General features: G+C 41.6%; 1 protein-coding gene across 3 annotated transcripts in view; it reads right to left on the bottom strand.

Moving 5' to 3' along the window:
- Positions 1 to 27,757, bottom strand: part of Hpse2 (heparanase 2 (inactive)) — a 602,385-nt gene that overhangs the window by 14,062 nt on the left and 560,566 nt on the right. For all 3 annotated transcript variants that reach the window (XM_085693954.2, XM_085693953.2, XM_085693952.2), the window contains 2 exons: positions 12,159 to 12,304; positions 5,249 to 5,395 (listed from right to left, as the gene is read on the bottom strand). In XM_085693954.2, the coding sequence (XP_085550080.1) occupies positions 5,249 to 5,395; positions 12,159 to 12,304 (293 nt within the window). The remainder of the gene's footprint in view (positions 1 to 5,248; positions 5,396 to 12,158; positions 12,305 to 27,757) is intronic.

Below are 27,757 nucleotides of genomic sequence, written 5' to 3'. Positions count from 1 at the left end.
TTGAAGACAAGGATCTTAGAGTCCTCTCCTCCCAGCTTCTCCACTAAAAATCCCACCTTCCAACACTCTGGTCTGAGGCACACACACTGACCTGATGTCAGACAATAAGCGATTTCTACCATTACTGGATGGGACTGGGATGAATCAGCTCTATGGAGAGACCTCTCCAACTATCTTAATTCTTGGCAGATTTCAAGATGAACGAACCCAGACAGTCTCACGGCATTTAAGTTACTTGATGGTATGTTTGTCTTTAGTAATTATGATAGCTCACTGCTGGACTTTTGGGGGGTAGCACAGCACTGACGACAGGCTGTAGGTGAGGGGTCACAGTCTGCTAGGTGCTTTCTTGCTTCACCCTTTACTAGCTGTGCAGCTCCTACGTAACTGAGGCCATGCTCTAAGATGCAGTCTCTACCTCTAAAGCAGGAGGGAGGCAAGCGTTGTTCTACACCCTGCACGGTGCTGTTCCAGAGGTCACATGAGGCAATAGCTACCACAGCTATTAGAGCAAGCCTCAGTTTTAGCATAGAATTAAGTGTTCAGACAGACTGAAATCGTAGTCAGTAAACGCAGAACAGCCTCTGGTCTATGCGGCTTAGCCCAGACTCTGAATGTGGACAGAGGACAAAACCAGATTACCTCAAAATGTCACCCAGACCCAGAACTCTTAGCAGATGCTGGTTCCCTCCCTCGGGTCCATGATGAGAATGTCTACTCTGATGAGAGCTGTCTCCCTCGCTTCTGATTTTTGTATTCCACCCATCTAGACGGCATTGAACTAGATGCAGAGAGCCCCTGGAACCTGATGGCTTCTGCCGGATTCCCAGGCAGAAGCGAACCTCTCACTTTCAGATTACAGCTGGCCTCCAGGGCCAGATGCTGCTTCTGTTTGTTGGAAGATCTTGGAGATATTTACACCCAGGCAGAACTGACTCCCTAGAGGTGAGAGCTTCTTCCTCTGGGGTCACACGAGGTCATGGGAAGATGCTTTCTGTAGATGGCAGATGGCACTTAGAAGTACTCCTCCCCTCCGACATGTACAGAATGGGACCACCATCCTGGGTTGTGAGTGGGCCCACTTTCCATTAAGCCAAGACAAGGTTCACAGAAGACCCACAACTGGGGATTTTCTGAAAGAAGCCAGCCCTTACCATTCACTCTTGGAGCCCATGCTCTATGTGTGGTCCTTCCCTTCAGTGGGTTGGAGCAGTTGCTGGGCTGGTGACCACTGAAATCAGAGTCTGGGAGTGTAGAAGACAGGGGACTAATGGGAACGGTAGAACCGCATAGTGTGGCCGGGCGGTGGTGGCGCAGCCTTTAATCCCAGCACTCGGGAGGCAGAGGCAGGCGGATCTCTGTGAGCTCGAGGCCAGCCTGGTCTACAGAGCAAATTCTAGGATAGCCAGGGCTATTACACAGAGAAACCCTGTCTTGAAGAACAAAACAAAACAAAAACAAACAAACAAAAAGAGTGTGTCTGGGATGCCACCAAACTCCTGAGGAGGCCCATCTTGCTCTCTACCAGGCCAGACCAGCAGACCAGCTGACTCTGAAGTGAAGGTTTTTGAAATTTATCTCTTTTAAACTGAACCCCTTTTATCTCTGCCATTTTGAAGTATTATGGGACACATTTGCTGAATTTTGCTAGGCAGCTGTATGAATACCTAATGAAGTCCAAAACTTCCTTTCTTCTCTTATCCAATTCTCACCATTTCTGTCAACCATCGGTGGTGAGAATGCTGTCCTCCAGATGCAGGATATTCTTGCCTTGAATATACTAGTTTCTAAAATGCCTAGCCCGTAGGGCAGAGAGTATTCTTTGGTCTGGTTCCTAGGATGATATAATCATTCTACAATGATGTCTATAACCTTTTATATAAAGAATTAAATGTGTGTGGGTCTCGGAACTTGTTCAGCACTGAGACGGGAGAGTGCTGTCTGACCAGCAGCTCTGGAGTGCTTCCTATGTGATACTGACACCTCAACTTTCCATTTGAGTAGTGACATCCTACCAGAGATTTCCCAACTTCCCACCCCGACGACAGTTCTGAGAGAATGAGCATTATGTCCATGTTCTCAGCAGGCACATTTTTCTGGCATCCTCCAGAGTAGACCTCACTGCTGGTTTGACCGTGACGTGCGACCATGACTTGCTTGTGCTGTAGCCTCCTCTGGCTGTTCTAGATAGGAGTAGTTATATCTCCCTTACCCCAAGAACTTTCCATTCTCTTTTGAGTTAACACAGCTTTAGGCTGTAGCAAGGAATTAGCAGATACAGAACAGAACCTGGCCCCAGAGGCTTATAAAAGAAAGAAAAGACACACTAAAGCCTGAAGTCACTTCCTTGCATCTCCTTCCATCCTTTCGAGGCAGCTTGCTTTGCTGACACTACCGCATGCTTCCTGGGAGGCCCTCAGCAGGACGCACTGAGGGCTCTTGCTCTAAGCAGTAACTGAGCACTGGATGTGGTACCTGACAGCCTACTCAACAGTTGTCTGACAGTCCCTACCAGCAACTTACAGGCCAAGATAGCACAGTACAGGGTCAGAGCCACCAGGGTCTAAGATAGAAGAGGTGATAATTTGTCAGCGCATTGTAGGAGTGGAATGCACTAAACTGTTATTTTTAAGGTCCAAAATGTGGCTGTGAGCTAACGACAAGATCAGATTTGGAATCTGGTTTTCTTTACTTCTGATTCTAAACTGTCTAAACCACACATATAAAATAATACGTAATTCTTATAGCTGTGTATCTGGATTTATAGCCACAGATGTATGTGTTTGAGCCTTACACTTGGAGAAGGCTTTATTTCACTTGTATCCTCTAATTTGGTTCTCACTCTCCTCTTTTTTTGAGAGGTAAAGAACCAGACGTTTAATCACACAGATTTGTTAGCCTCTGCATCAGATGCAAGTCTTCTGGCCCTGCTTGATCTCAGTAATTTACCAAGTCCTTCCTCAGGATCCCTGTGGGATAGAATTCACATTGTTCTTTCCTTCTCGGATAATCTTAGCAAGCCCTGTAACACAGCTCTTTGCGAGTCTGCTGACAAGGTTAAGCATAGGGTGGCAAAGTGTATCATAACCAGTGAGCCAGTTACTTCCGGTATCTTAAGAACAGGTGTATGTGGGGCAAGGCTGAGGAGGTAGGGGCACAGTGCTGGGATAAATAGGGTAGAGAACAATGCCCTTGGTTGCTAGGGAAACAGGCTCATTTAAAGATGCTGTCCTCTGCCCACCATCCCCACATGGTTTGATTTTTATGCTATTCTCAGTATGCCTCTTTATAAAACCATAATCTTTAAACACACAAAGTGTGAAAAAGATCATTCTTAGGACCAAGGATGATTTCCCTTGTTCTGTAACAGTTGAGAGATGGAAGGCATTAGATACTTATTGAACATTTGTGATGTGTTGGGAATCTGACTTGGATCACTTCATTTTTACTATATTCCCCTTGTGAGGCAACTGAGGCTCACAGAGATTGTGTAATATAGCTTGTCTCATGCAGAGTGAGGATTGACATCTTGGCCTACTGGATAGAAAACCTTACATTAAATATGCATCGTCTTCTTGAGAGTGGCCAGGCTCAGCTCCCAAGCTCTTTGGTTCCAGGGACTCTAATCTGTCACAATCAATCCTCGCTGAGGCCTTAGCCTTTTTAGCAGAAACAGCTTTGCAGGTCATTATTGAATACTAGCAGTAGGCTTACCTGCACTCATGGTCCCAAGGAATGAGACCTAGGATAGGAATTTATCAAAAACAGAGCAACACTTGAGTTCTATGTTCAGGACTTGAGACTGAGACTAGCAGATTCAAGATTTACCTAGGTCATACAACCATTCTGTGAGAAATCTCAGACCAACACTGTGTGTCCAGTTTAGGATGAAGGATGAGAATTTAGCCTGCCAGGCATGAAACACTTGGTTATAGACAGAATAAAATAACTCTCAAGAGTCCTGCTGATATAGGCAGGACTCAAAGAAAGAAACGTAACAGCAATATATACGCAGTGGACAAAAAGAAGCAGTGTGTGAGAATCCAGATCTGGGGTGGGCGAAAAAGACTTAGCAAATGACTTCCCAGACTGTTTTGTTCCCATTGCACATACAGTTGGAAGCCAAATGCAAGCCACCAAGGTTGCAGTGAAGCACTGAACAATTATAGCACAAATATTTGTGGGCAGCCGTGGGAGTGCAAGCCACCTGCTCCAAGTTTACAGCTTTGTTAAACTTGGTAAACATTAAAAATGCAATGGGAACGCCCCTGATCTGCGCAGCATCCCATGCCTGCTCTAAGGGGCCTTGCTTGGGGAGCCGCGGTGATTTTGCTCTTGACCAGGCCCTTCTCTGTGTGGTTCAGCATTGCCTTTGATTGGTATATCAGTGTTGCCAAATAGTCTTCAGGGGAAACTGAGGGAAGTGGTTTGAAGGGTCACAGGTATTTAAAATATAATTTCTCTTCAATTTTCTAGATAGATAAAACAGATCCAGCAATGATGTGTCAAAGCTATGTAGTTAAGGGCCAAAACGACTTGCTCTCTGAACCTTGTGCCTTTCCCCAGTGCTTCTTCTTCTTAAGTCCTTCAAGTTTGCAGATAACGATAAAAAAGAAGCCATAACATTCTAGAACGTTACAGCTGAAAGAGACTATTCATCCACAAGAGACTTCAACCACAAGGCTTTTTTTTGTTTGTTTAGCTTTGTATTTTTGAGACAGGGTTTCTTTGTGTAACAGTGCTAGCTGTCAGCTCTTGTAAACCAGGCTAACCTTGAACTCACAGAGATCCACCTGCCTCAGACTGCTGAGTGCTGGGATTAAAGGTATGCACCACCACCACCGGGCCCAACTACAAGGTTTTTGATGGTCACATGACAAAAGGTACTATTGGCATGTAGTGGACAGGTAGGGGCCAAGGATGCTAAATAGTTTGTCATGTGATAATGTGCTATAATGAAGAACTGACTTGCTTAAATACCAAGAGTACCCTGGTTGAGAAATATTTTGTATACTGTTTTACTTTGCAGTTGAATGTAAAGTAAAAATGGAGACAGGGACCAGAGTAGAGATTTCCCCAAAAGGATCTGAAATCCCCCTACTCCAGACTGTAACCTACTCCACCACCTCCTTCAGTCCCAGAGAATGAGCAGCAACAATGTTGCCTTCAGTAAAAAGGGTGACTCCAGCTTCCTCTTCACACAGCTCCTGCCTACATGGGCCTAAGCTATTTCTGGCTTGGTACTTACTTGGACTTTAGGCCTTCCTGCCCATAGGGCTGCAGCAGATACTGGTGCACGAGCTTGTCCCTGAGAGTCCCAGCCAGTTTGATTTTCTTTCTTGATCGATGCAAGTTGATGATGAAAAGTGTAATCGAGCCACGGACATAGTTGTGGCTGAGTCCAAGAGAGAAAGAAGAGGGGGAGTGGGGATGAGGGAGAGACAAAACAGTCAGTCAGATGATCCTAAATAACTTACAGGTTGCACAAAACAGGATCAGCCCAGAAAAGTGCCTTACTTTATGGATAGTCCCAACAGACCTTCAAGATGGCAATGCCTGGCGACCGCAGTTTCCTAAAAAGAAGGTGCCCACCCTTCACCCCATTGTATTTGTTTAAGTTTACTGGAATTATTTTCGAAACATACATGTATATATACAGTATGAAAGTAAACTGTGATGATTTCTGAAAAATAAAAAAAATCCAGGAAAACATAAAGAGACAAAGAAGCAAAAGAAAATGCCCATAGTTGTATAGTCTTGAAATAGTCCAATATTTTGACCAGCATTCAGTATTTTACTTCTTAGCTTGAGAATTATCTATTAAGTGCTTTGACACACATGACTATACCACTCAGTTTTATATAATTAGGATCAAACCACCTACATAGCCTAATGTATATATCACACATGGTCTTGTGTTATAGTTTCTTTTACTTATACAGGAACATTGACTTTCCAGCTGCAGAAATGCAACATAATTTACTCAGCCAGTCCATCACTTTTGTGGATCCCCATTTTCATTTTTTTGTCATTATAAATTATGTAATGAAAATCTTTCTCTTACAAACCCTTTTTATGTATAGTGATTATTTCACTACGTCAAGGCATGTGCACACTGTATGACCCCTCCACAGAGCCCCATTTTCTGTGGGGTCTCTCCCTATGAGAAGAGCTGAGACTCTTGGGCTCTTGTTCTCCAGAGAGATTGCATGTCGGTTTTGTCCAGCGTCACATGAGTGGACGTGTTAAGACCTTCGGGTAGACGCTGTAGGAACTGCCTATGTGATGGCATGTTTCGTTCCTTAGGCTAGGAGAAGAATGACAATATCTTGCTGTTAAGATTTTTAGTTTTTTGGACACCTCCTATGCAGCCCAGGCTGCCGCTGAATTGTGATTATCTTGAGCCTCAGCCTTCTAAGTGCTGGGATTGCACACACACCACCATTCCCGGCTTGACAATGCTTGTCTCAAAGCTTATTGAGGTGCTGAAATAAAGAAGTGTGAATAAGAAATATATATTCGTACTGGAAGCCATTTAGACTTGGGAGTTCTATTTTTTTTTTTGAGACAGGGTTTCTCTGTAGCTTTGGAGCCTGTCCTGGAACTAGCTCTTGCAGACCAGGCTGGCCTTGAACTCACAGAGATCCCCCTGCTTCTGCCGCCCGCCCACCTGAGTGCTGGAATTAAAGACACGTACCACCACCGCCAGCTTTGGGTGCTCTTAAAAAGATTGTTTTTGCTTCTGGGGCTCAAACTCAGATGCTAACCATTGATAGCAAATGCCTTTACACTGAGGTGTCTCAATGATCTCGGGTGGTACTCTATTCTTTTTAAAACATGGTATAACAGCACTTATTCTGATAAATGCACATATTCAGATAATCTTGATGTTATTTAGACAGTTTGTAAAGATTGCTTCTGCCAACTCTATATTAAGAGTATCCACTTCTTCATACCCTAGGAATACTAGATATGAATCTTTTAAAATATCTTTGCCAACTTGAGAGAAGAAAATGGGATTGTGGTGTTGTATTTTATATTCTTATTCATACTGAAGCACAATAGACTTTCATTTGCCCAGTGGCCACTTCCAGTTTTCTAAACAAGTCACCATTTTAGAATCCTTTTAGCCCAGAGCCAGGCGTGCAGAACCATGGGAGACCATATGCTGACATCCAAGGGGCCTTTCTGTGTGTATCAGCAAAGCTATAATGATTTTCCTCTCAGTAGGAAAAAACGACCTTATTTCTAAGGGGTCTCTTGGGGCCCCATCTGGATGGGTTAATGAGAGGAAACAGAGAAAAACGACCCAGCTCAGCCTTCAAAAGAGGAGCTCAGAGAAATTCTAAGACAATTTTGCCCAGAGGAAAACATTGCTTGCAGACATGGAACCCCTTGATCCTTGCCTGGGTCACTAGTCTTTGCTCCTAAAGAGGCCAACTGAGAGTCGAGCAGTCAAGGGCAAGGTCATCAGGACAACCTGGGAGCCTTAAAGTACAGATTTCGGGGTGCTGTTCATTTAGGCTCCAGACCTGGGAATCTGTATGAAAAGCTTGCCAAGCTATTTGGCTGATGAGTTGAGTTCAGGAACTACTAACTTAGAACAGAACATGAAGGTTATGAGAAGGACTCCCAGAATATCCTCCTGGCTGTGTATCAGATGCTCTTCCCCTTACGTCTGTAAGAAGGTACGCTATTGTGTTCAAGGCTTTTTAGAGGTCTGCGACTATGTTCTTATAAATCATTAAATGGCTCCCCTATGCAGCCCTTCTTGCTCCATTCTGTTCTACTCCCCTGCAGCATGCAAATGAACTTCTGAAGTCACATGACTCAGGAGAGAAATCAACTGATTTGAGCAGACTTGTATGACCAGGGCTCTGAAGAAGGACGTTGGCAGCCTGTGTGGGTAGTGACCACCACCAAAGAACATCAGCTAGTTTCTGTAGGTGGAATTTCAGCTTAGTTTAGCTATCTACAAAATGGATGAAGACAGCATTAACTACAGGTACTTTGGGCTTCAGAATGTGAGCAAAAGAGGCATGGGTGGGTATTGATTTAGCCAGACCACAGTAAACCCTTTTGCAAGCTACTATAAACAAAAGTTTTAAAGGCCAGCCGTGGAGGAGGAGAAAAGCACAGGCTTGCATTTATGAGTTTCTCCTTGGCAGGCTGGGGCAGATGTGCCCTTGGAGACTACGGGAAGAAGGGTGGGACATGAGGAACTGGTGGCTTGGAGGGAGACCTGAAATCACAGCATTGCTGTAGGGAAAACTGTCTTTCCAGGCTGCTTGGCAATGGTTTGATTTCTAAGTACATTGTTCTCCTGGGAAAGATAAACCAGTCCAGCCCAGGAAACTGACTGAACAGGTTCTCAGAGATCTCATGCACTTCCTTAGGTAGGAACTGGTAATGAAGACTGCTCTAACCATACATCACCCTACTTGGTCGATAAGCAAGGGCATGAAGCAGAGGCCTTTTGACTTCAAAGACACGTTCTTGGGTAGGAACTCCCACATCGACCTAGAGTACCATGGTGAGCACTCAGATTCTGAGGAATGCATATTCTCTGTCTACATAAAACCCACTCTGAAGGAGTATGAATTCTGTGTTTGGGGGCTTGGTCAGCTTGCCATTTTTAATGCCTGATGTCAAGTTCTGGTGGCTTTTGGTTATCTTAGTGAATGCCCCTTTCTGGAAAGAAGCTGTTTCGGTAGAATGTCTGTCCTGCTCTGTGCCTCCTTGTGGTGAGACATTTTCACTAGCAGCCAAGCCATGTATCTGGAGTTCATCTTTCCTGGCTGTTCCTTTCCTGCCTGACATCTTCTCTCTGTTGCCATGGGAGGAGGAGGAAGTGAGTCAGAGGAGGGATGTTAGAACGGGAAGATCCTGGATATAAGAGGTGGGAGATGTCAGATGGGAGGTGTGTCTTGAGTTCCAGATAGAAAACAGTCATGTTCTAGAAACATCTCCAGTGAAGCGGGGCATCTGGGAAAAGGAAGGGAGGATGATGCACTTGAGTCATTGATCATTCCCAGCGAAAGTTAATGTGCTTGAAAATTCAGTTGCTCCATTGTCTCCAAATCTAATTCAAAGGTTTGGGGTTTGGTAAAAGTCAGGTCCTGTTTTGCCAAACATTTTTCCCCTTAATTTCAAAGCCCCTGTGTATTTTAAGGGAAATTTAATCCACATGTTTCTGATTCATTTACACTTAACTCATCAAAATATTGTTTTGTAAGAGTCATTTGATGTCCAAGAAGCCTCAGGAACCTTTTTTATGAGCCTTTAAAAAAACTTCTTCTGAAAAACAGGAAGTCTTGTTTTGCCAATAATAAATGAATTTGAACCCCAAAAGGCTCAATTTTGCTTCAGCATTCACTAGATTTCAGTTGGTTCTGAGTGTGGTTGAGGACCTCAGCTCTACCACATCCTTACATTGTCTTAGCCATAAAGAATGGCCATAAAACATTTTGACTGTCAATACTTGACTGTGGGAAGTTCTGCCAGCACGCTGTAGCTGGTTAACTTCAGAAGAGGACAGAGGCTAGCCAGGGCTGGTGTGAATACCTAACCTCTTCTAAATCAGTTTTAGGAGATCAGGCTCTGCTAGGTCAGAAATAATCCACAATGCATGAGAGCCATGGAGGGGTCTGAGGAGGTGACAGATGATTATCAGGAGGTATAAAAGAGATTTATATGGTCAGTGGAACACAAGCTGAATGATCTTTAAGACCCCTTTCAAATGAAAAGCTCCTCAACACAAATGCTGTTATTTTCATATAGGTGATATCACAGAGCCTTCAGAATTTAAAATTACGTGAGTGTAAGCATTAGTAAGCTTATATTTCTCACCTAGCTCCTGTTTTGATCCAGGATATTTATTTCAGATGAATCAAGGTTGATCAGTATGAAGCTAATATGTCCATTCTGAGATGATTCTGTAGTTTTGTCTTTGGCCACAGCTAAACTGAGTGAGTTAGTCGGTGGTGCTGCTCTCAGCCCATGAAGATGCGAGGCACAGGCAGGACACATGGCTTCTCAGAGAGGTGAGCGGAAGCCTCTCATCTCTCTGTGTCTTGCTATCTGAACGCCTGACAGCTTTTTTTTTGCAAGGAGGAGACCTGCAAACTCAGCTGGCCCAAAACATCCATTCTTTGCGTTTGGTGGAATGAAAAAGACCTTTAACTAGGTTCTTATTACTATTGTAACATGGTTTATGAAAGCCTTCTTTCTTTTAATGAAGAGAAGGAGAGCTTATTTTAATAGTAGCCTGGTGGAACCCCTTCCTTTCAAGAGGTTCTGAGTGACTTCTCACAGAAAGTTGGGGGCAGCTGAGGTGGAGAGGGATTCAAATCAAGATTAGTTTTGCTGCCTTGTTGGAGGCCTCCTGATAGTGACTGGCAGAATTCTGAGTCTTTTTATTATGCTCCCTCCTCTGGCTGATGTGATACACAGGGCAAGAACTATAGCTATAAACCACCAGGAACACCTGGTTTCTGTCTTCTCCCATCCATTCATCTGTACATCAAACACTTACGAGACCTTCATGCCTGTCACTGTATCAGACACGAAGAACATAAATAGGATCATTGGCCCCAAGCCCATGGTACCCTCAGGATATAAGTGAGACCTTCTCATGAGAATATCCAAGAATACTAGTGTGAGCCCTGGGATGTGCCTTCATGGGGAACCTTCAGCCCACATAGGTATTACTGTTCTATTCCTGGATACAGACTACTGTTACAAAAGACTGGTGTGTTTTCCAGTAGGGACAGAAGGTGCCAAGAGCAATTTTTCTCTCTTGAGGCTGGGGGTCCACCTTTTGGGTGGTTGCCTCAGGGCCTGTCATAGACAACGAATACAATGTTGCCTTGTGTGAGGATCAGATAATTCCAGGCAAGGCCATAAAGCAGTCAGTCACTGTCAGGTATGGGACCGAGCTTCCTGCTGAGCCAAAGGGCTGTTGAAAGCTTCTGGCCTGTGCCCAGGACAGCCTCCCCTTCCTACAATAGGCACTTGTATCTACAGGCAAGACAACCGGACCCTGGCGCCCACCTCTGCTCGGAGTGAGTCTTTGAAAGCATTTTATCACAAGGAACTAACAGGCTTTGCTTCTATCTCATCAAGGACAGAGAAGGAGCATCTGGTGTAATCCGACCCCAGCAGCTCTTTGTGCTTCCCTCCCCTTGATCAGTCCTGATAGACCCTGGGTGGAGGTCTGACTGGAGACAGGAGGCAGTCCCTTCCCCCAGGTTTGCTCTGCAGTGAGAGAAAGAATTCTCCTTTTCAGGGGATCCTTCTCTGCCCTAAACAGGAAGTGATGTAAGACATCGTTGACCACATGGGCTTTGGTTTTAGATCTAGTTAAAAGTTTTTCTCTTATGGTCTTCATGTTTTAAACTTAAAAACACCACCACCACTACCAGCAAAATAAAACAAACAAACAAACCTGCCAAACTTTGCTGGTAATTAGCTTTCTGTTTTAAAGAGAACTCGGATGATACACAGCGCTTTGGGTCAAAGAGGGAAGGATCAGCTCAAAGCACCGCTGGGTTATTATGATCCAGAGTCCCTGTCCTTCAGAAGGAAGTCTGCATTTCCCAGTCCTCTAACACCCGAAATAGCTGAGATCTCTGAAATTCGGGAAATGGCACTCATTTATTGCAGAAGCCTAGTGGGATACTAGTCTAGGCAGGTGCGTTTGTATTGGAGACACAGACCACATTTTCTTAAGCTCTGTGGTGGGTCAGAGGATCAGACTTGGCCCCTTGTCTTGGCTCAGGCTTAGACACACACAAATCTCTGTGGGCATGGTATCAACTGGCACAGATAAAGTGCCCAATAAAAATCTGTTGCATGAGTAAGAGAGAGAACAAATAAATGCATCGTGTAAGCCTTGCTGAGTAAACCCTGTGAGAGGAGAAGGGCGTTCTTGACACAAAAGCTGCAGAGAGCATGGTGACCACAGCAGCAGTTTCCAACTAAGATCCCTGAACAAAGGTGAACTTTGAATGCTCCAATGGTGACCACAGCGGCAGTTTCCAACTAAGATCCCTGAACAAAGGTGAACTTTGAATGCTCCAATGGCACGGCATTCATTCTAAGAGGGGACACAGCCCATTGGATGGCCTTCCTCTTTCCCTTTTGGTGGGAAGACTTACTTGTGGTGGTTTGTGCAGTGGGCATAGATCCGTAGTTTGTCTCGGATGACTCTTCCTGGTCGTGGCTTCCGCTGGAGCCCAGCTACATGCACTGCCAGGACTTTGGGGCCAATCAGACGCTTGTAAAGGAGAGAAAGCCAGTAGTCCTGCGGGAGAATAGAGAGGTGGAGAGTCAGGGAGACAGCGCTCATTCAGGTGCACTGAGTAAACATGAAAAAACAGGCCAGAAACTCCTTCCCGCCAGGATGTACATAGTATGGGTACCCTCACCGGAGCTGACTTCAGGCTGATAACGAAGGCAGCACTTCCCAGTACGACCTCTTCATTCACTAAGTGGACAAGGGTTAGGTGGAGAGCACTCAGCAGCGTATGAATACAGGAATCAAGTTTTTCAAAAATAAAATAACCAGTTGGGGTGGGGGACTTACACCTCCAACTCTCCTTCCTGTGGCTGTGCTCTCATGCTGGTTCGTGGTTTCTGTGAAACTGCAGAATGGGAAACTTCTAATCCTTAGGATTGTCACCAATATGAGACTATAAAATCGCATTCTCCAAATATTGGCACTGAGGACGATTACACAGAGGGAGATGGGGAGGGAGACAAAGGTTCTCCAGCAGGAGCCAGGTTGTGGTCTCCATTCCAGAGCCAGAAAGACAGAGAAAAGCTTGTGCACAGTTATAATTCCTGGCCATTTTCAATATTCTACAATAAAAGAATGTTCCTAAATTGAAAAGAATGTATAACCAATTAATAAATGGCCCACTCTGCAGCCCACACTCGTGTCTGAGGGCACAGAAGTCTGCCAATCATCATCTTAGTTTTGGTTGTATTTGCTGTTAGGACAAGTTGTATTTGTTTTTGATACAACATAAAATTGGTATTTGTATTGTGTAAACTCTTAACACTGACTGTTGCTTTCTGAACACAGTGTTTATAACTCACCCATGAAAAGCCCCACTATAAATCCTGGAATTCGGGGCACACTCTCTAGTGTTAAAGAAATCAAGTGTGCCTTCACTGTGTTCATCTTTCCGTGCAGAAGTCTCCTCTGTGTGTGTGTGTGTTTAAACTGTGTGATCATCTATAACATCTGTGGCCTAAAAATATATGGTAAATTTTACAAATTAGAACACATTTCTCAAAGAATCTTTGTCAACAGCACAGTTCCACATCTGCCCTGACAGCAGGCTTTAAGACCTGCCCAACTGTTTAACTTAATTATTTTTAAGTGGCTTTAGGTTGGCTATTAAATAAAGTCTCCTAGTACTTAAAATGCAAATATTTGATAATTTTTAATTAGATGGGATAGAAAAAGTCATTGTTTAATTTTCTCTTACTTGATTATAATTTTTATGTGTTTTATTCAAGATCTATCATGTTCCAAGAAGATTTCCACTGGTTCCTATCTGATTCATAATATGTTTAAAAATAATAAAAGTTTAGTAAGCTGTTGGCTACTAATAGCTTGGTATGATATAATCTCTATTCTGGTTGGGAATGCTTTATTTTATCAATATGAAAATGGATTCAGAAAACTCAAAGGTACACATGAGATCACAAAACTGGTCAGAGGTAGCCCACAAAAGAAAATCTGGGTTTATTTTCTTCCAACACTGGTGCAATACTTCACTCACTCTGAAGCCCAGGAAGTCACTTGTGTAAAGGGACAAGGAAGCTTGCAAGCAAAATTTCTGTGGATATAGAATCTGGAAGTGAGCTTTACTGTCAGTGCCGAGAGCAGCTATGATTTAACTTGTGATTCCTGCATTTAGAAAAAAAGAAAGGAGAGCAAACACACCCATTTCTCCAATTCTAACCCAATCTGTTCCTTTTTAAAATTTACTTCATCCTAATGTCTTATCACAACACTTGACTTTTTTTTAAAAATAAAATCTGAAAGAGCTAAATAGGCTTGCTCTCAATTTTTCATTTAGGCATAGCTATGGTCTTTGTGTCACAGGGATTTCCAAGTAAGGTTAGGCATATCTGCAGCAAAACAATGAACACCTAGGAACACTATTATGTTTAATTACTGTTTAATCTCAAAGTGTATATAAAGACAAAAAGCATATTTCAGAAAGATTAACCTAAGTATTCTTCATCTGTATTAAATGATAATTTAAGTTTAAACCCACACCAAGACTCCCTAACATGAAGCAGTCTTTTGTGTTGTGAGGAAGCTAAATGTGACACCATCCCCAAGACTCCGAGATACTGGCCGAGGCTCTGAGGAGTTTGTGGTGGAGAGACAAAGGATGATGAATCTCATTTCTAATGACACAGTCTGTTCTTCAGCTTTTCTGACTGTGAAAAATCCACGGAAAAATTTGTTTGTCAACCACTTAGAAATGCATAGCTCAGCAGGTAGACACATTTATAATGTTTATAGAACTATGACCACTGTCTGTCTCCACAACTGAAACCCGGACCCATTAAACTTTTAACTATTTCCCTCAGTCTCCTGGTGACCAATATTCTGTTTTCTGTACCTCTTGGTGTGGGACAATTCTGTATTCTGTCAATTATGTTTTAAATAAACGCTGATTGGTCAGTAGCCAGGCAGGAAGTATAGGCGGGACAACCAGACAGAAAGTAGAGGTGGGTCAGTGAGAACAGGAGAATTCTGGGAAGAAGGAAGCCCTTTCTTCCGCAGTCCTGTCCAGACACCAAAGAAGAAAGATGTGACCTGCCCTGCCGAAACAGGTACCAAACCATGTGGCTAACACAGATAAGAATAATGGGCTAATGTTAGTTATAAGAGTTAATAAGAAGCCTGAGCTAATGGGGCAATCAATTTATAACTTATGAAGACCTCTGTGTGATTTTCTTTGGGGTTAACAACTGTGGGAACCGGGCAGGACAGAAACTCCAACAACAAGCAGGCCTTCATGTTACAGCCTCTCATATAAGTGAATATACAGTATTTTTTCTTTGGATGACTGGCTTATTTCATTAAGCATAATACCCAGAAGGCTCATCAATGTTGTACATATTGGAATTCCATTCATTCTAAGGCTTAATAATGTTCTATCCTATGTACATATCATCTTTGATTTAATTTGTGGACTCCCATGTGTTCTATCTTGAAAAATGTCCCATGTATAAAGAGAGTAATGTGTCTGCTGCTGTTGGGTAGACTTCTATCTGACCTATTTGATCTATTGTGGTTTTAGGCCTCTGCTTCCTTACTGACCTTCTCTTTGGATACCCTCTCCATCACTAAAGTCTTCTGCTGTAGACTTGTCTGTTTCTCCTTTCAGTTCTGCCACCCTCCCCATACTTTTATGATCTGTTATATAACATGTGGATGTTTATAATAGTTAAATCTTGATGCACTAAAAATTTTATTTCCTTTGTTCCTTGTAAGCTTTTTATATTGTAAGGTCAATTTTATCTGGTATTATTATAGCCACCTCTTAGCCACCTCTACTATTCTTGGTTATACTTGAATAGATTTATTTTTTTACAGCCTTTCAATCTGTTTGTACCTTTGTATCTAGAGCCATTCTCTTATGGGCAGCATGTTTATTTTGTAAAATCTTTTCTGTCAACTTTTTTTTTAACATCAGTTTAATTTCCTTATATCCAAAGTAATTATTGATAGGAATGGACATACTTCTGTCATTGTGCTGTTTATTTTCTATATACCTTATAGCTTTCTGCCCCTAATTTCTTGCATTACTATTTTTCTTTGTTTACAACTGCTTTATTTTTTCATAGCAAAAGAAATTTAAATTCCTTTCTTATTGTCTTTTATAATACCACTTGTGATTACATTTGATATCCTAATGAAACACTAATTTGTATTAGATTAACTTTCATGACATATAAAAATTCTGTTCTTTTCTCAGTAGCAAATGTCACAAAGTTACATTTTTATATACCATAAGCCTAAGACATACCAATGAGTTTTTTTTAATACACTAATCTCTTAAATTATATAGTAGCAAATTATAGGCTACCAATCCAAATTATAATAATCCATGTCTTAATCAGTATTAAAATGTATTAGTCTCTTAAATCATATAAAAATAAAAAACAATTACAAATTATTGTTATAATAATACTCATTTTTAAATCTCAGGTTAGCATGAATTCATTCCTATGACTGGTATGCTTTCAGTCCAAGCTGTATAGTATAACTCCTTTGAGCCTTTCTTATGGGTTAGATAGTGATACCCCCCCCCCCCTTTTTTTAGATACAGGGTTTCTCTGTGTAGCTTTTGAGCCTGTCCTAGAACTCACTCTGTAGATCAGGCTGGCCTCAAACTCACAGGAATCTGTCTGCCTCTGCCTCCCAAGTGCTGGGATTAAAGGTGTGTGCCACCACTGCCCGACCATTTTCTCTTACTTTTGAAAGAAAGTTTTGATAAATACGAGGTTTGTCACTGGGTGGATTCCCTTTATTTTAGTGCTCTGATGATCTCACCCCACTAACTTCTGGACCTCAAGGTTCTGAAAAGTCTGCTGGTAATCGTGCTGAGGAATTTCTACTGCAGAATGAGTTGTCTCTCTCTATTGCTTTCAGCATTCTTTTCTGGATTTCAAAAGTTTGATTAGGATATAGGTTCATCTTTTGGACTTAATATAAGTTCTTGAAGTTTTATATTCATGTCTTTCATCAAATTTAGGCAGTCTGCATCCATTATTTTGTTGTCTATGTTCTTAGCGCCTTTCTCTCTCTCCTTCTGGAACTCTCACAATGAGTAGTATTTGGTTTCTAATCTTCAATCTGATTTTCTTCATGCTCTTCACCACTGTCTATTTCCAGCATCAGATCCTAGGCCCACTGATGGTTTACTCAAACTTGCCTTTGGACCTCCTGACCTCCTGTATCATTTCAATCATCGTGCTTTTTAGCTCCGGAATTTCTTCCTGCTCTCCTTTTAGGCTTTTTATTTGCTGATACTTCTATTTTGTCCACCTATCTAGACTTTGACTTTCTCAAGATCATCTCTATGGTATTTAAGACAGAGTATTTAGTCGAACTGCCATCAGGTTGTCTTCAGGGACAGTTTCTATTGAGTTGCTTTTTAAATGCATCGTACTTCACTGTCTCTTTTACGCTTTGTGATTTTTGTTTCTGTTTCAAACTTGACATTTGAATCTAACAATGTGGCAACTTCTAGAAATTGCATTTTCTCCTTCCCATTACACTTTGCTAGTGTTCATTGTTTAAGTTGTTTTAGGCTGTGTCTGTGCCAAGGACCACTGTATATGTAAACTTGTGGTTTTGTCAGTCCCTGCCCTCAGCCCCTTAGGTCTTTCCTGGTCATGTGTTGTATCTAGTTACTTTAAAATGTTTATGTCTTTACTATCTGGTTCCCAAAAATGGGAAAGAAAAAAAGATGAAGGATGTAAATTAAAAGGTCCTGGCCTTTAAATTGCCAGTAGCCGTCTCCGCTGGGAGGGAGTGGTCGGCAACAATGGGACAACAGTAGGTGCTTGGTTCTTTGTACCTGTGATCAGGACTAAGCAGCTCATCAGGACGGAGGTCACTGACATTCTGATGACAGGGCCTTTCGAGCTCACTTGGCTCTTGGGAACTGACTTGTAAGCAGCTCCTGTACATGTGCACAGCTGCCTACTGTAGGGCTGAGGGCTGAAATGTCAGTCATTCCCAAACTAAGAGCCGAAATTTACCAAGACTAGCTGAGTTTTAGCTCTCAAGACTTCTACTTGAGTCTCCAAGTTTTCAGGGTGCTAAGATCGTTACGGCAGTCAGATTCTGCTGGTGCACTTGCTACCTAGGCAGGGAAACATATTCTTGTCATTACCTAAGATGCCACCTTCCCAGATTCCTTTGAAGCCCATCTTTTAGTAGTAGCTAAAGAACTTTCTGATGTGTCCCACCTGTGGTCCACAGGTTACATATAGCCTAGTGTAGTTATGAATATGGTCCAAATCAAAATTGTAGGTTTACACAACAAACTATGAGACTATTTTGTGTGAACACTGTAGATAACAATGTTGTGTTGCAATGTCAAAAGGCTCGACATGTCTATGAGTTTAATTGTATAAGGTACCAACATTCTTGTCAAATCTGTAGTTTGTTTTTATAATTTTTATGACTGGTTTGAAATGGAGAGTTTCAAGAACTCTATAGAAAATATAACAATGTTTTCTTTATTGAAAATCATTTGGTATATGGCACAACTTTATTTTTAAGAATATAATAGTTATTATAGAATCATACAGTGAATAACTTACCCCTTATTTCATTTCTATTATATAATAAGTTATATACATGTCAGAGTTTATGTTAGCTTACAATAGTATCATGCTGCATATAATTTTCTTTTTCCATTTAACTTTTTGCCTTAAGGTTGCGAAATGCACTAACAGTATATTGATCGACAATGTTGCATATTAGTTAATTGTATAAACACTGATGATTTTGCTGATGGATGTTAAGTTGTGTTCAGAATTTGCTGTTATATGCAACGTGGCTCTACCTAACACACAGGTAAAGGAACTTATGAGAGAATTACTCCAACTGTGATGGAAATAACAGTCTTCTTAGGTGTGAGCTTCCAGGACAAACTTAGAGATTTCCCTTTACTTCTGATACATTAGTGTGGTCAGAGGTAGGCTCTAAATTGTGACACCCCCACTGTGCCATAAACAGGTCTGCTGATACTCACCTCTATAATGCCAAGCCCTCTTTCTAAAATGGAATCCATTGCTGAAACTCATATTCCTCCCAGCAATAGCTGTATACTTGCTAGTGTCAGGGATTTTCAGACTCCCTTTAGACAACGTTTGTCCGTCTAGTGGGCATAAAATATGTAGCTCTTTCTAGGTGATATTTAAAAATGGTTCTCACTCATTTGTAAAAAATAGTATATAGGTTCATTTGAAACTTTTAGTTTTTTCTTTCAGGAGTAGGCTTTTAATCAACCTAGAATTTGTCTGGGATATAATATTGGGGAAACATCGACTTCCATTTTTTTTTTATAAGAAGAGTTAATTATAACAGCATAATTTATCCATTAGGTTCTTCATTCTTTTTGCTTAGCTACTGTTGAGGTAGGGTCTTATTATATAATCCAATCTGGCTTCAGACTCAAAATCTTCTTGCCCCCGTCTCCCAAGTGCTGAGATTGCAGACATATGACATCAAATCTGGCTCTAGCCTATTTATTCTTCAGTCATTTCTTATGCCTGCTGTGTCCCATACTAAAGTTCCATATATTCCTTGGCCTGTTTTTCTGGGCTCCCCACTCTGCTCCATCTTCTGTCCTGCATGCCTAATGTTTTATGACCACTGCTCTATATTCTAGCTTGGAACCTGGTAGAGCGAGTCCTCCTAACCCATTCTTCGGGACTAGATTTGTTCATAGTGGGACTTGGCCTAGACAGAGACGTCTTAGGATTAGATTATCCAATACCTAAACAAAATTTGTTGAGACTTTGGAATTATAATAAATTTATAACTCAAAAGAGGAGAGTTTCATTTTATGGCATTAAAAATTTTAATTCATAAATATAATAGGAACTAACAAACAACTGGATAGGCTCTCTCTCTCTCTCCCTATATTTCTCTCTGCTCTCAAGATGAAGAAGTTGTTCACAATTACTGAATTTTTTCAATTAGATTATTTCTATCTTTTATAATAAAAATCTTTATTGGGAAAAACATAAAAAATTTTAAGCTCAGAGCATGAAATCAGAAAATATTTTTCAGAGTGCACTAGTAAAGATCTGGTAGTAAGCATAGCAATAAAGAGAATTCAGTGTTAAGCCTCAAACTTGCTCTGTTGGCAGATTCATTGATTTTCCATTTGTAAAGACGGCACTTTCAAAGTGCCTCTAGATTCCTTTCTCCCTGTCTATCCATTTGATACTCTGTTTGTGAAGCTTCTCTTCACTTCCACTCCCAGAAGAGCGCATCACTACAAAAGCCTTCGTTTTCCCTCCCAGCCCAATTCGAGGGCGCCGTGTCCTGGGAAAGTGTGTGACCCAGGCAACAGCTATGGATTTCTCAACACTGAGGGCTACTATTTGCTTTTCACTTTTAAAAGGATAAGTTCACTGCGAGCTCACAGTTTAAAGGTCTGCATACATGTGTAATGAGACAGCATTACTATATCTGTACATATGTAATAGATAACTGTATACATGTGTAATGAGACGGTGTTACTACATATGTACATATGAAATAGAGAAGTGTCTGTATACATGTGTAATGAGACCATATTACTATATATGAACATATGCAACAGACTGAGAAACATAGAGTGGTTCTCTTTGGTAGTATGGGAAGATCCAAGGGAACAGAATAGTGGAGTAACTCAGGCTGACGGGAGCTATAACTGCTTTAGTTCTGGTTGGATGTGGACTCATAATTACATTTGTATTGTTTTCTCCTAAAACTAGCATGTAGGCATAATCTTTGTATGTGGTAAATAATATATACAACACAACAAATAACATCTCATGACTGGTTTACCATTAGTGATTTCTTTAGATAGATAAAATCATGGACTCACTTAGAGGCTGCCATCTCTGAATTGTTTGGCTGCCATGGGATGAGTTACAGTGATTATCTCTTAGCCTATCATCTTCTCTCTTGGGAGGATGGAGGACTGAGATTGACATGACAGTCGAGGGTAGAAACGTTCATCAGGAACCATTTTCAGGCTGCCTTTTCATTCTTGCTTTTCCATTTTCCCCTATTTAGCTTACTTCGTAAAAAATGAAACATTCAATCTCTCTCCCTCCTCTCCCCTTCCTCTTCACCTTTCTGACCTTATCTTTCCCTTGTGAAAACCACTTTTCCACAGAATCAAATGTGTTTTCTCTTCCCCTCTTTTTTCTCCCCGCTTATCTTTCTTTTCTCTCTTTTTAAAATATGAATATATTCTATTTATAAATCACAATAAACGTGTACAAGTGTAATGACTCTAAATAATTTTTAAGGGAATGACATGAAAATGCAGAATATATCTATATCTCAAAGAGAATAAACACCAATGCAAACATTCATAACATCAGTAACTACAAAGACACTGGGTGAAAGAATACTGCAGAAGTTTTCAGACAGTAAGAGTCATTAATGGGAAAAGAAAATTCTATGACCTTTTATGTCAACAGTGAGAAATTTCTAAAGGAAGGAATGCATTACAGCTTCCAAGAGGCAAAGAAAGACACAGCATTCTTTAAATGTATCAGGCATGAGAAGTTGAAGAGAAATAGTGTCCATTTATTAGCTGGAGAGGGAAAACTAATAGCAGGTGACAATAAAGTGACAGGGGCTTTAAATCTTCCCTTTTCATTTGGTATTTGTCAAAAAGTCAATTGTTGTCTGAAAGGTAGACAAGGAAGTGTATGGAATGAGCTGAACCAAAACAAATAGGAAAAGAAAAACTGACAGAGGACGGTAGAATTTACTAGATTAACTGCTGAGCTGCATGGTCCTGAAACAACCAAACCAATTCCTCCAGTCCAGTGCCTATGGGAGGTGCTGAAATTCAACTGTGGAATGCCCACTGTGTTTAAGGTTCTGGATCAGTACCTTGGGATATGGTTGAAGTTTAGAATCTATTAAGAAAGTCCTTAATCCAGTGAGTTGGACGATTAATTAATGGCCATAGGTTTGATAAAAATGCAAGAACAGAGCAGAAGTCAATGAGATCCTGTAGCAAAGGGTCTGATCTAGCCCTATAGCAGTAGGGGAATCACCCACAGAGTGGCAGTTAAGGGTTGAGGAAGTGAGGGGGAGAGAATAGAAGGTGTTTTGAGTCTGACAGAACATCTTAAGGATAGGAAGGGGGTCAATGTGTTTAGAGCCCGAATGAAGACAGTCCAGCCTCAACCGGCTTTGCAGACCAAGGAAAGGGTGAACCAAGAAGAGGATGGCAGAGCCAGTTTACAAGATCCTAAGGGTTCTAAAAGTCACATAAAATAAACGGGAAGTTATTATGGAGTGAGGCAGAGAAAGTGACATTATTTAGTTTATATTTCTCAAGTTGGCTTTCATAGCTGGAAAGAAAATCACTAAGAAGTTAATTTACAAGAATGGTGATCATGGTTTGGCTAAGGAAGTTATATTTGAGAGAAGAGGGATAGGAGAGATATTTAGGACATAAATAGTATTGATAGGACCAGATGGTTGGTTGGATACATAAAATAAGTATGGAAAAGGACTTGTAGCTTTGAAATGTTCAGATCTTACACTCTGGAAGATGGGACGGAAACTGGTTGCTTGGCAACAATAGCAGTGTTTCCCTTCTATGCTCACCCCATCTCCTTCTAACTCAGCCATGACCCAACAAAGCTTGGGGATGCCAAATTCTACTAGGGATAAATAGATAAGGTGTAGCACAAATAATAAAAACCCAGAGATAGAAATTGGGGTTTAATCTGAAAAGCAGAAAAGTAAAGCAGCCAAGCCATTAGAGAAGTCTTACCTCTATCTACCAAGGCTGAGCCACTGCAGACTAAGCAAATTAAGCAGCCTAAACAGACTAAGCCTTCCTCTCCTTCCATTTTATATTCCCTCTAGTGATGGGATTAAAGGCATGTGACTCGCTAGTACTGGAATTAAAGGTGTAGGCCACCACCATCTGGATTTGTTTCTGCACTGATCTTGTGAAGTCCAGGGTGGCCTTGAACTCACAGAGATCCGCCTGCCTCTGTCTTCCAAATCTTGGAATTAAAGGTATATTCCTCTACTGCCTGACCTCTAGTAACTTAACTTTGCTCTTCTGATCTGTAGGCAAGCTTTATTTATTATATTTATTTATTTATATATTGTATATATATTTTATTTACTATAGTAAAGACATATTCATAAGGAACCAAGTAAAAGAGAAATTGGTGCCAACTAAAGATAGCCTCTATTGGTTTAGTTCTGGTTTATTTTTGTCAATTTTTATGCACATGAATCTACTGTATGTTTTTGCAGGGACTGTATTTATGCATTCACTATTTCTCAAGCTTACTAACTGTTAAAATTCAGAGCCAGTCAAGGGAGCCATGCTTCAGAGGGACAGACGCTGCCTTCCTCTTCATGAGGCAAAAATTCTCAGGGCCAAGTGCACACGCCCTATTCTTAAGCTAACTTTTTCTAGACCATGTGATGAATAAATAGGACCCTAGGAAGCTGCCCAGATCACCTCTAATACATTGCCCGTGTCTGCATGGGCTGACACTCGGCGTTTGACTTCTGGATCTAGGGGTCTGGTGGACCGTAGTTCTGAAATGTGTGCTGATAGGCAAAAAGATGTAAATGGGGCTTGGGCTTGAGGACCAACTTGTTTAATTGTATGCTTCTGAGACTATGGATATGTTACAGACAGAGGAGGACGAAGGGATTTGCAATGTGGCACCAGGCTTTGACCAACCAAAGAAAGCTGTGGACACATTGATGGATTCTTTGGTGTGATGAGTATTTTCTGAGTGTGTAATAGTGGTGCACACGCATTCTACCCACCCATCCTAGCATTTTCTGAGTGTGTAACAGTGGTGCACACACATTCTACCTGCCCATTCTAGCATTTTCTGAGTGTGTAACAGTGGTGCACACGCATTCTACCCACCCATCCTAGCATTTTCTGAGTGTGTAACAGTGGTGCACACGCATTCTACCCACCCATCCTAGCATTTTCTGAGTGTGTAACAGTGGTGCACACGCATTCTACTCACCCATCCTAGCATTTTCTGAGTGTGTAACAGTGGTGCACACACATTTTACTCGCCCATCCCAGGAGTTGTACAAAGAATAAGACCTCTTCCCATTCTTGAGAGACTTAAAGGCAAAAACACATGAAGACATCTCTGTAAAATGAGGCTAACTGGAGAAAATACCACACGAGGAGGGAACATTTATATCCCTTTAGAAATTCAGAAGAAGAAACATTGTTTTATGACTGAGAAATTCAAGGATGCTTGCTTAGAGAAACAAAAACAGAGAAATAATTTGCTTTAAGTTGAAATGTATAAATATCGACCAAGTCCTGGAATTTATTTATTATTTCTAAACTTGTCCTCATAGGCATTAAATGAGATAATATATCTAGAAGCATCCATAATAGTGCCCAATGTATGAAAATATTTAATAAGCATTGCTCATTATTCCTTATTCCAGAAAGACTATTTTTAGTTTTATGAAAATATCCTTGATATAAATCATTATGCTTCACGTTGCCCTAAAACATACCTGACACACTTATGTGCATGTGTGTGCTGGGATGGTTAAGCATCACTGAGTAAAAACTCCTTGAAGCACTTATCTTTGTGTTTCAAGGGACTTACACACTGGTATTCAATAAATGATCTTTAATTAATGAACAATCAAATTAAGATTTACCTAAAGCTGATGGGAGGATGTCTAGGTGGAATGGGAATGAAGCAGTTCGTTCCCAGGGTCAGGGCTTAGAGCTTCTGAGGGACGATGGGCCCTGCTGCAGGTACCCCAGCTTGTTTGGTCTCACTACTTTTTGCTTCTGGCAAACACACACAGACTGACATGGTTAACAAAATTACAGGTTTTTTTCCTCTTCATGGAGACTCTTATGTGATCTCCAAGGTCACAAAAACTTCTGAATGGACACAGATACTTCTCTTCATTTAGACATCTGTTCTTGGAAAGCTAAGAAGATATGAAATATTACTATTGGTCCATCACTAGATGTGACCCAATGATAGAGCTAACATGCAGGGGAAAGAACCCTATTATTATAATTTCTCCGGAGAGGAGCTATAAGCCAGATCCAGAAAACTTCATGTAACAGAAGTGTGCTTCGAACATTCTCTCTTTTCTAGAGGAAAAGAAATTCTCTCCTGCCCAGTTCCACCACCCAGAGCTATTGCCTGGGCTAGAGAAGGAGACTTTCCTATAAACTCAACCTTTCTCTACCTTGCCTTTCATTCCCAAAGATTTTAGTTTGTACAAGACAAATGATACTGTCTGGTCTGGATCCAAAAGGCCAAAGTGAGAGTTGACAACTTTATTGTAAAATTGCCCAAAACGTATCTTCAGGTGTGAATATAAAACACAGAGTAACTGCAGAAACCAAGAAACTATAAAAGGACGAGCAGGATACATGATATGAGGGGGGAAATGGAGAATGGGGAGGGGAACTCTAACTGGAAGAGGTCAATACAGAAGGAGGGAAGAGGCACAAATAACACCAAGGTTGTTTGATAAAGCCTCAAGGAACTACATTACTCTATATTTATCTAAAAGTATATACAACCCATCTAAGTACACACACACACACACACACACATACATACACACACACACACACACACACACACACACACACACACACACACACACCCCTTAAACAGAAATATGCCATTTGGGCTGACAATGCTCTCTACAAGAGCCATAGACTACCTAACAAAAACCCTTGTGTCAGGTATGAGAAATCTCCATTTGAGTTGCTGGTTAGTCCAAATGATTCCCCAAACAATGTAGACTATTGCTGTTTCCCTTGGCTGTCACTCAGAGGCCAAAGATAAATCCCTACTGCTGAAGAGACCACACACGCAGGACACAAGCCTCACGATTCAAGCTGGATATAACCTGAAAGCCTCCTTCCTGAATCTAGCTTCCATAGCACCAGAAAGTACTATGCAAGCTGCCCAGAGGGGAAGCAAGCAATAGGCTTATGCAGTCGTGACAAGTTTAAAGCACACCGCTGACTAGTACAGCGAGATGTCCCCAGAGGTGCAGCAGCAGTACTTCCATCCTGGTGGTAGTCCACATCTGTCTAACTGGACTAAAGGCAAACTCAACAGGAGGGAAATTATGCTTGGCGCTAGACTCTTAGCCAACTGCCTGGTGCTGGTGAGGTCATGGCTCTTAGAGGCGATCTTGCTGCCGCTACTTTATGAGATCAGCATAATTCCCAACTCTAGTCTAAATACAATCCTTGTAGTCACAGTAAGTGAAGCTCTCATCCCTCATCAAAGAAGCTTCTCTCCACAGCAAATGGAGACCATCACAGAAAACCACAACTGGCCGATGCAATGATCCATGAACCAGGAATCCAGCCTCAGCAGCTACATTATCAGCACAACTCCTGTACCTAAGGCTCACAGGACATCACAGAAAAGGGAGTAGAAAGGTTGTAAAAGCCAGAGGACCAGAAGGCTGCTGAGACTGTCTTCTAGAAATGAGGGAGCCCTCCCTCGATGCCTAGGCTGAAGTCAGGGTTTTCTTTGTTTCATACCCAGTGCAAGGCTCAAATTCTTTCCATGCAGTGGGCCAATGACGGTTTCTTGGGTGCTCAAGATACACTCAATCTTTGCATGAATTCCTTCAGTGAGTTCTGGAAACAATCATTACAATTTGATCTTTTTAATAGACAAGACGACAAGGCCTGGAGACATAAAGTAGTTTATAAAGTGATAAAGTTGTAGTCCTCGTTGGAAACTCAGTGCTTAGACACACAGTAGGTCTTATAAATGTTGAATGAATGAATGAAATTATGTAAACAAAGCTCTTTATTATAGACCTCCAAATTATAAATAAAAATTGATTCTAGGATTAAAAGTGACAGCCTGATGAATGGAGTAGGCACACGGCCACGGGGAAACATCTTATCTCACTAATTAGTGACTTCACTCTGACACTTGGTTCATTTCCAGAGACACTGTTGCTTCCAGCTACAGATCAGCCTCATCCTTCCCCTCCTCTGCAGGCTTCTGAGAGAATCAGTAATATTGAAGGGTGCACTTCACTGGCTGAATTAGGTAGTTAAGAAAGCAAGAAAGCATTTCTCCTTGGCTGGACTGCCTCCAAGGGCACGAGCTTTTCTTCGCTGCTCTTTATCCTGCTGCAGAGCCAGATCCCCAGGTGTGAAGGTCATTGTCTAAACCTTCACTGTGTGTTAAGGGGTCCAAAATACAAAGAGCCACTTGGGACAAATTTGGAGATTAGTTAACAAGTGAAGAAAAAAGGAGTAGGCAGCCAAAACCCTCAACTCTAAAGTAAGACTTCAGCAGGAAGAAGGGCGAGTAATAAGAAATCTCTATTTTTGCTTAGGACTATCAAATTTCAATCTCCTTGATTTCCTGAGAGATGCCTGGTTCTAAACATAGTTACAAAGAATGTAGGGAGCAAGCCCAGTGTGGTGTAAGCAGCACATGGGACTGAGGCGGGAGGATCCCAAGTTTGAGGCCAACCATCTTCGGCAACGAAGTGAGAGATTCTATCTCAAAGGCCTGCCCAAGTCAACCCAACTTAACCCAAAGCAGATCCAACACCTACCAACAAGAGCAAACCTCCTTCTAGAATCACAGGAAGCTGTGCTAAGATATGCCTTTTTGGTCATTATCTCACTGCTGACAACACGGGCCAGGTGGTGCTTATTGTGAAAGGCTGTGCTGCGCATTGGCCCATACCAACTAGGTATTAGCATATCTCTTCCCTACTTGTAATACCCAAAATGTCTCCAGCAATGCCCAATGTCTGCAGTGGAGCAGAATCACAGCCTCACCTCCTCACTTGGAAAGTCACTGACCTACAGAGTGGCGGATGGGAAACACTCCCGTTCCCTTTCCAAACATCCTAGAATATCCCATGAACATGAACTCTCACATGCCTGAGGGCAGACCTGTTTTAGCTTGGGGTGCTGGGGGG

Source organism: Myodes glareolus, chromosome 7 (assembly GCF_982192425.1).
Source record: "Myodes glareolus chromosome 7, mMyoGla1.1, whole genome shotgun sequence".
Taxonomy (NCBI): Eukaryota; Metazoa; Chordata; class Mammalia; order Rodentia; family Cricetidae; genus Myodes; species Myodes glareolus.
The sequence above is the reverse complement of the archived record's forward strand: the minus strand, read 5'-3'. Positions and strand labels throughout refer to the sequence as shown.